General features: G+C 38.3%; 1 protein-coding gene across 1 annotated transcript in view; it reads left to right on the top strand.

Moving 5' to 3' along the window:
- LOC120515647 (NIPA-like protein 2) overlaps positions 1 to 15,216 on the top strand; it is a 63,270-nt gene that overhangs the window by 21,008 nt on the left and 27,046 nt on the right. Inside the window, exons 2-3 of the mRNA XM_039736862.1 lie at positions 3,262 to 3,330; positions 9,651 to 9,822. Of these exons, the coding sequence (XP_039592796.1) occupies positions 3,262 to 3,330; positions 9,651 to 9,822 (241 nt within the window). The remainder of the gene's footprint in view (positions 1 to 3,261; positions 3,331 to 9,650; positions 9,823 to 15,216) is intronic.

Genomic DNA, 15,216 nt, shown 5'->3' on the forward strand with positions numbered 1-15,216 from the left:
TGAGAGTCCCTTGAAATTTCACCCAAGCCACATACAAATCCCTTTTACTAATACTTTAATAAATATTTAGTAGTACTTCTTTTTTTATAGTCTACTTCATGTCCCTCAAATTTTCAAAAACAAATGAAGTAAACTTATTTTTCCATGTGCGTCATTCTTCTTTGGCAGGGTTAGCAGTATTGAGGACAAATCTCACTTTGTGATTGCCATTCAATGAATGTGCTATACAAGATAAGTGTTTGTGCTGGGTGGAGTTGAATGTATTAGTACTTAAATATGCTGTCAGGTTTGTTTCTCCTTTATTAACTGTTTATATGCCGATTTTAAAAAGAATTGCTGCACTGCCTTTGAGATATGCAGTATTCCATAACCTGCATGTTGGGGATGTAATGACACAGTGGTGCACTTGGTCATTATGTGAAGTATCCATGTTCTTCCTGTACATGTGTGGAGTTTCCTCCAGGTACTTCCGTTTTCTACCATATGTCCTAAGATGTGTTTAAGTTGATTTTGTGATTCGTTATTGGCCATGCATAAGTGTGCAAGAGCGGGCCCTGTGAATGACTAGTGCTAGTTGGACTACAACTAACAAGTAGCACTCGTAATAATAATTTTTTTTGAGTTGGCCTTGCTATAGTTCTGCATGTAAGTTGCAATTTGTTTATTTCATAATATATAATAAAATAAATTAGCCTATCAACACCATAGCTTCAAATCCTTGAAATCTTCAAACATCAGACTTTGATTTACTCTTACACATTTGTTTTAATGTAGTAGTGTGTATTTTACATACAAATATGTTTTTGTAAATAGTTTGTAGTAATTTTAAAAATTACTATCATGTCTTATCATTTATTCTTTTGTATTGAGAATAGTGTCACTTGTTAGGTAATATAAAGCATTTCTAATTATTCTAGCAGCTCACTCTGGATCTCTGTGTTAGTGTTGTTAATTGTTTAGTTATTAATTTATTGCATAGACTTGCAATGAGAAGTCAAGTAAAATGACACCTTTTATTGGCTAACTAAAAGGATTACAATATATAAGTTTTCGATTCAGCCCATGCCACTTTTACAGGTAAGATGTAATCAGGATTAAAAGGTGTTCTTTTTTGGCATCCGTAATGGCTAAGACGGTATAACACCCTACTACTACTGCATGCAGAGATTGGTTAATTTCATCTGTATGTGTTCTGCTATATTTTACGCTAACTTTATGACATGAGCCTTTTATTGGTGCAAAAGAAAATATTAAATAGTAATGGGCTTTTTAGCAGTAAAGTATTTTGTTCTTTATTTAAGTAGTTAGCTATTTTTCTTGGCTTTCCATGACCCTAAATTGTGATTTTTTAGCCAGAAGAATATCATAATAATGTATGTTTTACCAAAATAAATTAGATATATCCCATCCTTTGATTTTTACTGTATATATGTGGTTGAACATTGATTTTTTTATTATTTGGAGTGTCAAGAGTATTTAATCTTAAAATAAATTAATAATTCATAGTGACTCTTTCAGTGGCATATTATAACATTTTTCAGTAACCATTCCATTATAAGAAATAAATGGATGCGACAAAATGTATAATGGAAGTAAGACAGGTATGATACACAGCTTGGATTTCTTTGTAGCATGGCAGGTGCTTCTTGATTCTAAATTCTATTACACATTTGTCAAAAAAAAACTCTGTAAGCTTCTACTACTGCTAATTAACCTGTGTGCTTCCAACTGGGCTGAAGTTACGCTTGTCAGCTTTTTGTTTTCTTTCTTTACCAAACTTGCATTCAGATTTATACTGGCTGTGATGCTGGTGTGCTTAATACTGAATTACAGATTGCATCCACATTACTTACTTTTCAGGTATGCTGTAATGATTGCAGATTTTGTGTTGAATCTACTGGATATTTATTTTCACTTTGTTTTTGTAGAATGGTATATTTTTATCACCCTCTTGAAATTCTTCACTGAACAGCTACTTTTTAAAAATATTTTCCATCCTAGTTTTATTCAGCTTGAAAGATCTTGTGCCACGCTCAAACTTTTCTTAAATGTGCAAATAAAATGGAAATAAAATGCTGATTTACTAAAAACAAACTTTTTAAATATTATTTTAAAGTGTACAATTTCTGACTTAATGAACTGTCACATATGAGCAGAGTTCAGAAATATTCAACTATGTCAGTGTTATGACCTTTGTTGTAACATTTCTTTATCATTGTTCAGCTTTGTGTTTCTTTAACTTGCATACCCTCTGGTTAGCTTTGCTGGCAGTTCACATTTACAGTTCAAGTGACTGGGTGTTATATAATTCTGTTCACTGTATATTGAAGTTCAGATAGATGCATGTTTACCAATGTGGAAAATCGTTTACTATTCACTGCTTTAAAAAAAAAAAAATATATATACAGTTGTGAACTTGGACCCGGACACAGGCAGACGGACAACATAGTTCCACCACACACTATTTATTTACAACTATTATATACAATTCGTGCTCACAAACCCCAGTGCCTCTTGCACCGATTCTTCAAAGTCCAGGCCACACTCTCAGTCACTGTGCCTCTCTCTCGACCTCCTCCCGTCCTCTCCAGCTCTGTCCTCTTCCACCCGACATCCACTATCGACTGAAGGGAGGCGGCCCCTTATATGGGAACCCGGATGGGCTCCAGCTGCTTCCTGGCACTCCCTCTTGGACACACCCCTGTGTGGCGGAAGTGCCGGCTGTGCACCCGGAAGCCGTCCGGGTGTCTCCTGTCTTCTCCCCAGCACTTCCTGGTGTGGCGGAAGTGCTGGGCTCCAGGGTTCCTCAGGCACCTGGGCGCCGCCTGGCGGTGGCCACGGATCCCTACAGAGCTGGGCTTCCAAGCCCTTTACCCGAGGCCCCCCACATAACCAGGGCGGACGCCCCCTCATGGTCTGGAGGAGGCACAAGCCCTCCTCTGGTCCTCCTGGGCGTCCCGGCCGGGGACCACACAGGATATTCCGGCATTGGGGCGTCGCCTGGCGGTGGCCACGGGTCCCTACAGGGCTGGGCTTCCAAGCCCTGTACCTGAGGCCCCCAACATAACCAGGACGGATGCCCCCTCGCGGTCTGGAGGAGGCACAAGTCCTCCTGGGAGCCTGGCCGGGGACCACACAGTATATATTGTACAGTATATGACAATAGCAGGTGTTTTACTTTTAGACAGCATATTGTCACTCTAAATAGTACAATAAAAATATTTTGTGAATATTGAAGACTTGTTACTTATTCTGTTGCAGGCCAATCTTTATGGGATACTCTTGGCAATTACCGGGAACTTCTTAATCAGCATCTCATTAAACTTGCAGGTAAGGATTCAGACTTCATTTTGTATTCATGGACTGGAGACTGCTGACCTATTGCTTGTTATGAATGAATGTTTCTCTGTACATAATGTTTTGTTCTTGTTAGTGTATCCCATTTCCATAGTTATTACATACGATCACCAAACACTTCTAAACATTGGTATCTGTTTTCAAAAGTGAAGCTTTAGTTTGCTCAATACAGACATCATTATATATGCCAGAAATGACCAGATAGCGAACTAGGAAATTAAAGAGGTGTCCATGTGAGGATAAAACACTGTAACAGTCGAGCTCTTCTGCCCACCATTTTTATTTATGTATTTATTTTTTTGGCCAACATTCAGTTGCTGGATTAAAATTAGATGAAACTGGAACAGCACTGTCTTTGCAAATAGATGTAAAAAAAACTGCTGTGTTTTCAGTTTTTTGAACACCTAATCAACCACTGAGACATTGGATGCTGTAATACAGTGAGATGATATTTCTGTCTACTGTATGGACCAGACTGAATTAACCAGTATAAACAAAGGAACTGTCTCAAAAACCTAATCTGGAGTATTTAGCAATCAAGAGCCATCCATTCAACCTTCCTATCACAGTGCTGAACACACCATACACTATCATTACAAAAATGCTGTACGTACTGAACTGCCTGGGGTTCTTAAAGGTAAACTTCAATCAACATCTGTTATGCTGGCAGAAGAATTATTAGTTATGGATTAGATCAGTGGGTCGCTGTGGGTCTCCCTAAGTGGTGAACAGTGCAATGCAATGTTTAACCCAGTTTGTATATGTACTTGTTTCACAAAGGGGGTAAAAAAGCACCACCGTTCACACTCTTCTGCACAGGTGAGAACCCCCCTATCACGTGACAATCGCCCCACCTGCCCCATGCCTCCCTGCTAATTACATTTGCCATCATTTTACCAAGCAAGACCGTCCCACATTATTCTAATACCAGCGCTCATTTTTCCAAAGATGGGCCCCTGCTTGTAGGTCGTGAATAAACTTGAAAAGGAAAAATTGGAATACAAGACCATAAAAGTTAAAAAAAAAAAAAAAACAAACAATAAAAAACACTGAACTACGTAGAGTTTTTAAAGGATGTGCTTTAATCAAGGACAGAAAGACAGTCTTATTGGTAGTAATGGATTATTTCATGTGGTGGTTGCAATTGATCCCCTCTTCAAATGCCAAGATTGGGAAAGTTGCCACCTTGCATTCTGAGATATTCACTCGGACCATCATAACCAATTGAAAGTCGCCCTTCACTAATACTATAGCTGAAGAATTCTGGGATAAGTGGAATGTAGTGCACAAATCAACCATTGCATATCGGCCTCATCCAACCTGACCAAGCAGGCAAATGGAGAGCTTAAGAAAATGATTGTCAGAGCTCCCAACACCAACAGTGCATTTTGTTACGAGTAAAGCTCCAGTGCTTCTGGCTCACTATAGAAGAACTGAAAGGTTCTTTAATGCCTAGCCTGTGTCACATTTTAACAAGACATACCTCCATATCACATTCTACAGCATCTAAAAAAACAGATTAAGAAGAGGGCAAATGATGGTCAGGTTAGATGGATTACTTTGTGAATTTTCAGACAGACTGTAAGGTTCTTAATTGAGGAGCATGTCTGGATTAGGACTCCTCCCCTCTCAAAGTTTATGCCAAATTTATATCTAAAGTTGCACCAAAATTGATAGTTGTAGCCCACATAGTCGGGCAGTTCGTACCAGTTAATTATTCGGAGAAATGGTCTTAATAAGACTTATCTTTGTTCTTGGGAAAGTAGTCTATAGTGGCACCACCATTGTGTGGGAAGTTTGTGTTCTAATCTTTTATGGATTAGTATCATTGTTGTGAGAAGTAAATGCCTTGCCCTATTGCATCTGCGTCTGATCCCACTGAAAGTGAAGGTTAACTAGGAGAAGTTCTAAAAGAAGGCATCTTGAGCTTTCCCTAAGGAGATGAAGGTAAATGAAACTACTGGCTTTTTTTTTAATAAAGAGATTCTCTAATTTGGATTTTCTTTATCCTAAATAGATGTTTCCCCAAGGACTACATTTCATTTACTGTTGCAGAATTTTAAGTGGAGCTCATTTTGTGTTCTCTATCTGGTGACATTACAGGAATGATCCATGGTTTACCATGGATTACAGTATTTCCTTCTTGATCCAGCTGGTAGGACAAAATTTATTTGGAGGCTTTGCTGATGACCTCTAGAACAAGAATTTTTAAGAAGCCTGTTTGCCATGTCTGTATTAATCGTAAACTGCATGTTTCTGATGTAGTGTATCAACATTAATGTTTTTGTTGCCAAGTTCAGATTTTATAATTTATTTGTCTACGTGTTCTGTTGTATGTAGCACTTCTTATAAATTATTGTTGTGTTTATAAAACTGCAAGCAAATTTGTATTTCTTTTATCATGGGACTAGATGGTACATGTAAGACCATGCCTGGGAGCTAGCTATGAGATCTTGATATAAAAATAAAGCATAGTGTGGTTACATTATGCAAATGGTGGTTTTGGCATTGACCTGAACTGCTACAATATTTATTTTTGTGTGTATGGATATGCATATACTCTGTATGTGTGTAGCATTCAGTGTACGATATTGCATTAAAGGTGTCCTCCACCCAAAGATAAGTATTTTCTGTTACTTAATGGACAATGGACATATCCTTTTAAATAGAACAGGAGCCATTGGTAACCAGTGCTATGTGTGAAACATGTCTATGGGGGGAAAAAAGTAGGATTTCTTATGTTGCATAATCCACATTTCAAGTCATCGAACTTTAATGCCCACAACATGTAAAACACATGTATTTTTTGCTAACTTATTGTCAAGTAAATACCTAAAGAACATGAAAGCAGTCCACAAACAGGAAGTTTTTTCACACAGGATCAGGCTTCTGAATTGATGACGGGACTCTCGACAAATGCATGTGAGGGGGAAGCAGGTTTATTATAGAATTATTGTTATACAGTATTTCATCCCTTTTTTTTTTGCGCCCCACTAAGGATTTGAATAGAGAAGAATTCTTTATGTTAATGGTCATTTATGCTGACAACTATTTGAATGTTTTAAAATTATTCTATACTTTCTTTTATGCCGTGTTTTTTCTCATTTGAAACCACCTTTAGTTATTTTAAGCCTGTTTACAACCTGGCAGCACTCATGTGTGACATAACATACAAAGTGAGAGAAAAGCGTTGTGCTACTGTCCTGTCATTATCCAAGATTGTGGATATCCTAATAGACTTGTTTGTGTTTATCTTCATATTCATTTTACGTTTAAAGAACTTTTCAGCTACATTATTTTTCGACTTTGATTTCTGATTTTAGTATTGGGGTTAGACAATAGTATTTTGATTTACATTTCCAGACTTCTTTATTGACTACATCCCCTCTTCTGGTCTTTTTATTCCCCAATCCCCCACTGATTCAATATTCAGCACAATAGCTGATTTTCCTCCTGCCGTGGATGCTGAAGGCCGGCTAGACCTAGGGACATTTTTCAGAGATGTTCTGTCATAACAGAATTCTGCAGGTCATCCGTTGACCATGGCACAGGAAGGGTGTTGGGCCTGGTTCATGCTGACAAGATCAGAATAAATCTCCAAGTATTGTTTTTTCTCTAATACTTCATTTGGTGAATTAGAAATGTATTTTAAGTTCTGGTTCTGAAACTAGACACATAATCCTAAAAACTATGGATTTTTTTTATTTACAAACATTAATGTCTATATTTTAGTATGCAGAATGTAATATTGTGCCACATGTAAAAATCAAAACTGTTGAATGCATGTTTCAGGTTCAGGCTCACAAATTTTTAATTGCTAATCATGTGTGTTTGTATAAGTAGATATTAACAATAGAGTAAAAAAATACATAAATTTGGTTACCACTGTTCATGAACGTTTGCTGACTGTCTGCATAGTTGTTATGGCATATGAACAGAGATGTCCAGAAGTCTGCAAAAAAGAAAAATCAGTCTTTGTAGTTATCAAAATGTCATTCACAAGCATGCAGTTAATCTGTATTAGTGGACAGCTTGGAGGTGTTATTGCTTGTAGTAACGTCAATGAGTGAGACTGTTGATTTCACACAAACACCTACCTTTGTGTAAAACACTATAGGGTACACCAAAAGTAGTGTTCTCATCTGCTGCATGTGGCTCATGTTCTCCACGATGTACAGATTTACAGTAGCCATGTTTTTTTTCTGAATGCGATTGTGGTATTTGCTAAATAATTCTAGACATCTCTACCAGCATTCTCTAAACATTTGCATAGTCCCAAGGTTGTGTCCCTTTGTCATTGCTTCTTACTGTGCACATTGCAGTGCAGTGTAGTGTGTGTGTGTGTGTGTGTGTGTGTATATTTTTAAACTGTATTCAGTGTATATATACAATATATAAACTGAGGTTCTAAAGCAGTGGTTTCCAAATTGAGGTCCAAGTGTGAATAAAGTGGTCTGCAAGCTGCTAGTCATCAGGAAAATGTGACCTTTAAGTCACTCTGATATGTTAGTCTCTTATGCATTTACTTAAGCATTTATTTCTAACAATACTAGGGTGCTAGCCAACATAGCCACTACTAATTCTGTAGACTTAGGTACATGAGAAATGTCCCTGAAAACCACTACTATGGCGCGCACCATATAACTTACAACGTACTTGTGGATGATGACTTTTGCTTCAGATCTGTGCCTTCCTGATCCAATTCTGTTTGCTTGTCTCTCGCTCTCGCTCTCCAATACCCCCCAAACAAAAAAACTTCTTCAGTCTCTGTCCAGATGTCAGCCAGTGTGCAGGTCTCTCTTCTGGAGAGCCCAAGTATGGCCACGACACATTTAACACATGTATCAGTGATGACTGGGTTCCCCCTGTTAATCTATTTTTTATGGCTAATGGGTTAATATGGGTCAGTACCTGAGATATGCAACTTTGAATCATATATTTAGCCACATTGCATTTGAATCTTTTCCACATAAGTGTCTTTCCTAAAATAAATCTGGGAAATGTAATGGAGAATTACACTAAAAGGTGATGGTCACACTCAAGCGGTTCACTGTTAGATCTGATTTTAGCAAAATGGTCTTGTTTCCTCCCACAGTCCAAAGACATGCAGGTTGGGTGCATTGGCGATTCTAGTGAGGACCTATGGGTATGATTCTTGCTTACCTTGTACAACGAAGGAGAATCTAGTGGGAGATACCTTTGTAAGGAATTTGGCACTAATGCAACAAGCCTACACCACTCATGACTCTGCATATGTGGCACAGTGTCAGATCTTCCATCCATCCATCAATCCGAATACAGGGTCACGGGGGTCTGCTGGAGCCAACCCCAGCCAACACAGGGCACAAGGCAGGAACTAATCCTGGGCAGGGTGCCAACCCACCGCAGGACACACACAAACACACCCACACACCAAGCACACACTAGGGCCAATTTAGAATCGCCAATCCACCTAACCTGCATGTCTTTGGATTGTGGGAGGAAACCGGAGCGCCCGGAGGAAACCCACGCAGACACGGGGAGAACATGCAAACTCCACGCAGGGAGGACCCGGGAAGCGAACCCAGGTCTCCTAACTGCGAGGCAGCAGCGCTCCTACTGCGCCACCGTGCCACCGTGTCAGATCTTTTTGAGCAATATTAAAGATAACAGTGTGGCTATGGGCATTGCATCTCTTGTACTAATATTTAATATAAAGTGACAGTTTTCTGGGCTGGCAAAAAATATAGATGACACATCTAGAATATATCTCAGTGGCATGAGGTAAAGGTCCTGACGGAAACAGCATGTGGTTAAATTGGGCACTGTTAAGATGGCTATTAGTGCTCCTACAGTTTCTTCAATTAGGGTGACATATCATGCAAAATGGTGGTGGCATCAGGAGTTTCAAAGAGGCCAGGATCTGTCGGTCATCACCTTCCCTTAAGCAGTTAGTGTGTTAGGGCCATTCTGGGACTTGCATGGAAACCAAGGCTTACCTCAAAACACAGTAATAGGTAATATGATGTTCTTTTGATTCTGGGCCTTTGAAAGGCTTTCTCTAGTTTCCGAAAAAATTCGAGAGGTACCCCAAAATTCAGACTAAATCAGTTAACCAATAATTCATGAATGTTCTATTTACTGTATAGGGCTTTTTACATATTGCAATTACGAAGTGTTTAATACAAGGCAACGCAAGACTGAGTTCAGAATATATGACTGAGAAATACTCAGACTGGATTTCAGTACATTTTAGTACCATTAGTTTTTGTGAATATTTGTTTATTTGCATTATGTTGTTTTTGCTTCAACAGAAATACACTCATATACAACTCTCTGAGAAGCAAAATCCAAAGCCTTATTATAACAGCTGGATTTGGTGGTGTGGCATCTTCCTGATGGGCATTGGAGAGCTGGGGAACTTTGCTGCTTATGGATTTGCCCCTGCGATGCTTGTTGCCCCACTTGGATGTGTATCAGTAATTGGTAAGATCATTTTGTTCATCAAATCTGTAGGCTGTCATTGCATTTACAGAAAATATTCAAGTTAGGGCATATACACCACATATTTAGTCTTTGGATGTGATTTTGCCACTTTGCAGCACTTTGGATATGTGTTGCCCATGTGACACCCTATGTAATCAGCAGAGCAATTTAGTGTTTGACAGGTGTTTTAATAGTATGAACTGTTTGTCTGATGGGGCAAATTGTATTGTAATTGTACACATTGTCACGTTTATCATTTTTATTATTAGAGTAGCTGAAGAAATCAGCAGCATTCTTGTTTGAGTTTGCTTGTAGTAACTGAATATGAATGTGTATTTGTTCTTGTCAGTTGAAGTTTTTAGTCATTTAGAAGCATATTATTTCCATTTTTTGGTATAGGGTATGCAAATGGGATGTAAGGGATGTTTCATATATTCCTGAATTTTGTCTTTAAGAATCTGATTTCAACCCTGTTTTCTGTGAGATACATAAGTGAGTGAACAATAAAGTTTCTTCAAGGAATCCACCTTTTCTTCTTTAGCCTTTAGCCTAGCAAAAAACCTTAACTCAACTTGAGCCAGATACAGCATAAGCTCCTAGTGTTAAAGATCAACCAAATTTATTGTGCTTTAATTTAAAATAAATGAATAGTAAGTTGCACATGCAACTAGCTTCTTGCAAGTGTATGTGTATATGAAATTGTGTACATGTGGCAGATTCTAATGTACTGCAAGAAACTGCCCTCTTGGCAAATTTACCACAGGTCTTGCCATCTCTCCAGAGTGCTATAAGCCAGCTGTTATTCAGTGTTGCTGACAAGAAGAGGATATGCAGCATATGCCGACTGCATTAAAAGGGAATTATCTGTTGTGACAGATGCACATTTCAGCAAATAATTTAATGAAAATGTAATGATGCAGCTTACGTAGACTTTTGGTTGAGATGAGTTGATTTTGTTGATGAAATGGATTAAATGCTTCTACACTACACTTGTATTTGGATCAAATGATTTCCTAGTGCAACTTTTTTTAATTTATATACTTTAAAATTGGAATAATTAAAAAAAAATGCCAACTTCACCAGGCCTGCAGTCTTCAGTTTGAAAACCATTGGCTTAGAGAGCAGTGAATGTCGATTAACGCAATTAAGGAAAGATAAAATGTTATACCTTTGGAAAAATTGTATGAGCTGTTTTTTTTTATATACATGGCCCACCTATTTTCAGGGGCTCAAAAGTATTTGGACAAACTGCATAATCATAACTATAATGATCATCCAAATATTGAATGACTGACTGAACTCTGGAACCCATGGCCTTCTCAAAATGCTGGGTTTCCACCCTAGTGATGCTTTTGCCAGGAGTTTACTGCAGATATCTTCAGTTGCTGCTTGTTTGTTGGACCTTCTGTCTTCAACAAGTGAAATGCATGTCTGATTGGTTTGAGGTCAGTTTTATTGACTTTGAAGAATATTCCACTTGTTAGCTTTGAAAAGCACTTGGTTTGCTTTTGCAGTATGTTTTGTCTCATTGGCCATCTGAAGTGTGAAGCATAATGCTATCAGTTTTGCAGCATTTGTCTCAAGCTGAGCAGCTAGTAGTCCTGTATACTTCAGAATTCATCCTGCCACTTCTGCCAGCAGTCATATCATTAGTAAACACCAGTGACTGACTTCCATTCGGAGCCATGTATGATCACGCCATAACACTGTCTCCACCATGTTTCACAGATGATGTGGTATTCATCAGACCATGAGCCATTTCATCTCTTCTTCATACTCTTCTGCTTCCAACATTCTGGTATAGATTGATGTTAGTTTCCTTTGTCCAAGGAAAATTGTTCTAGAACTGGACAGGCTTTTAAAAAATGTTTTCTGACAAAGTGTAATCTGTCCATCCTATGCTTGGTTTGCACTTTGTGATAAACCTTCTGTCTTTACTTTTGTGAAGCCTTCTCTTGATTGTAGACTTTCAATGATAGCTCTATCTCCTGGAGAGTGTTCTTGGTTTGGCTGAATGTTGTGAAGAGGTTCTTCTTCATCATGGACAGAATTCTGCAGTCATCCAGCCCTGTTGTCTTCTGTGGTTTTCCAAACCGTCTGGTGTCGCTGAGTTCATCACTGCATTCCTTCTTTTTAAGAATATATCATATTGTTGATTTGACCACTCTTCCTGTTTCTGCTATCTCTCTAAACCTCAGAACAGGTTTTTTTGCTCGCTCAGCCTAATGATAAACTGTTTTTACTTTCATGGACTGCTCTTTGGAGTTCACAGTGATAGCTTCCAAATACAAATTACACACTTGGAATCAATTCCAGACCTTTTACCTGCTTAATAGATAATGAAATAATGAGGGAAATGCTCCCTCCTGGCTATGGAACAGCTTGTCAGTCAATAGTCCTAATACTTTTGAGCCCCCTGGAAATGGGGGGCTATGAAGAAAAATGGCTGTCGTTCCTAAACAGCTCATAAGATACTTTTGGTAAACCTTTTAAATTTAAAGCTGAAAGTTTACACTTCAATCACATAATGATCACTTTATTTCAAATCCATTGTGCTGGCATAAAGAGCTAAAATGATGTCACTGTTCAAATACTTATGGACCTGACTGTATGTACAGTATGTGTGTGTGCAGTGGCGGTTTTTCATATGGGAGACATGGGCTGTTGCCCAGGGCGGCATCGTTGACATCGGCAAAAAAAATTTTTTTTCTTTTTTGTGTGCGGCCATGCTGCCCCAACATTATGCCAGCGCATTTTTGGGATTGCATGGGCACCGATCGGTTTTCTATTGCCCATTTGTGGGGAGTATGGGCGCCATCTATTTGCGAGGTGCACTTGCATCTTGCCACACAGGTAGGAGAGGGACGTGGCGGCGGGGGATTCTCTGGCTGGCTGGCTGGAGTGGCATGATCTAATAACCAGCTCGCAAAATAAAACAAAATAAAAATAAACAAACCCAAAAGCACCAAAAATTACTTCTATCGTACCCATATATGTTGATAAAATTAGTAAGAGTTTTTTGTATGGATATATATGTTTGCGTGCTAACTTACTAATTAATGCAAATGGCTCGCTTAGTGGAGAGTGGTAGGCAGGGAAAGTTAACCCGAAATAAAAAACTGACTGCAGCTCTGAGAGAAAAGGTTTATGTAGTTGTTAGTGACCTGGTGAACTGATGACTGGAGATGGTAATAAAGTGACAATTCTTTACACTGTAGTGAAATATGTTGGTGCTGTATAAATGTAAAATTTGATTTTGTCTCTGTTAGACGTTACATTTCCAATAGTTTGTTTTATTACATTGATTTTGTTCAGTGTTTGTTAGAATGCGTGCAGGGGCGTCAGAGGGGGTGTTCGCCAAGGGCACCAAACAGGCTAGGACCACCCCTGTGGGTGTGTATGTATGTGTGTGTGTGTGTGTGTGTGTGTGTGTATATATATATATATATATATATATATATATATATATATATATATATATATATATATATATATATATATAAAAATATATATATATATATAAAAATATAATATATATAATAATATAATATATATAATAATATAATATAATATATATACACACGTGGACAAAATTGTTGGTACCCTTCAGTCAATGAAAGAAAAACTCACAATGGTCACAGAAATAACTTTAATCTGACAAAAGTAATAATAAATAAAAATTCTATGAAATTTAACCAATGAAAGTCAGACATTGATTTTCAACCATGCTTCAACAGAATTATTTAAAAAAATAAACTCATGAAACAGGCCTGGACAAAAATGATGGTACCCCTAACTTAATATTTTGTTGCACAACCTTTTGAGGCAATCACTGCAATCAAACGATTCCTGTAACTGTCAATGAGACTTCTGCACTTCTCAGCAGGTATTTTGGCCCACTCCTCATGAGCAAACTGCTCCAGTTGTCTCAGGTTTGAAGGGTGCCTTTTCCAGACGGCATGTTTCAGCTCTTTCCAAAGATGCTCAATAGGATTGAGGTCAGGGCTCATAGAAGGCCACTTTAGAATAGTCCAATGTTTTCCTCTTAGCCATTCTTGGGTGTTTTAGCTGTGTGTTTTGGGTCATTGTCCTGTTGCAAGACCCATGACCTGCGACTGAGACCAAGCTTTCTGACACTGGCCAGCACATTTCTCTCTAGAATCCCTTGATAGTCTTGAGATTTCATTGTACCCTGCACAGATTCAAGACACCCTGTGCCAGATGCAGCAAAGCAGCCCCAGAACATAACAGAGCCTCCTCCATGTTTCACAGAAGGGACAGTGTTCTTTTCTTGATATGCTTCATTTTTCCGTCTGTGAACATAGAGCTGATGTGCCTTGGCAAAAGTTCAATTTTGTCTCATCTGTCCATAGGACATTCTCCCAGAATCTTTGTGGCTTGTCCACATGTAGTTTGGCAAATTCCAGTCTGGCTTTTTTATGATTTGTTTTCAACAATGGTGTCCTCCTTGGTCGTCTCCCATGAAGTCCACTTTGGCTCAAACAACGATGGATGGTGTGATCTGACACTGATGTTCCTTGAGCTTGAAGTTCACCTTGGATCTCTTTAGAAGTTTTTCTGGGCTCTTTTGTTACCATTCGTATTTTCCGTCTCTTTGATTTGTCATCAATTTTCCTCCTGCGGCCACGTCCAGGGAGGTTGGCTACAGTCCCATGGATCTTAAATTTCTGAATAATATGTGCAACTGTAGTCACAGGAACATCAAGCTGCTTCGAGATGGTCTTATAGCCTTTACCTTTGACATGCTTGTCTATAATTTTCTTTCTAATCTCCTGAGACAACTCTTTCCTTCGCTTCCTCTGGTCCATGTTGAGTGTGGTACACACCATGTCACCAAACAACACAGTGACTACCTGGAGCCCTATATATAGGTCCACTGACTGATTACAAGATTGTAGACACCTGTGATGCTAATTAGTGGACACACCTTGGATTAACATGTCCCTTTGGTCACATTATTTTCAGTCTTTTCTAGGGGTACCATCATTTTTGTCCAGGCCTGTTTCATGAGTTTATTTTTTTAAATAATTCTGTTGAAGTATGGTTGAAAAGCAATGTCTGACTTTTATTAGTTAAATATCATAGAATTTTTATTTATTATTACTTTTGTCAGATTAAAGTTATTTCTGTGACCATTTTGAATTTTTCTTTCATTGACTGAAGGGTACCAACAATTTTGTCCACATATATATATAAATTGTGAACAAAACAGAAAAAACAATGATAAGGTTTTGGGGAGTTCACCCTGTATATTGTCACCACCAGTAACAGGTAGAGAGTAATCATAAAAGACTGAGTTAAGACAGACTGATTTGGTGAGTGGAGGGTTTCTTGGCAGGAAGTGGCAGGATAAGAAAGGAAATGAGGTCAGCA

The sequence above is a fragment of the Polypterus senegalus genome, chromosome 15 (assembly GCF_016835505.1).
Source record: "Polypterus senegalus isolate Bchr_013 chromosome 15, ASM1683550v1, whole genome shotgun sequence".
Classification (NCBI taxonomy): domain Eukaryota; kingdom Metazoa; phylum Chordata; class Cladistia; order Polypteriformes; family Polypteridae; genus Polypterus; species Polypterus senegalus.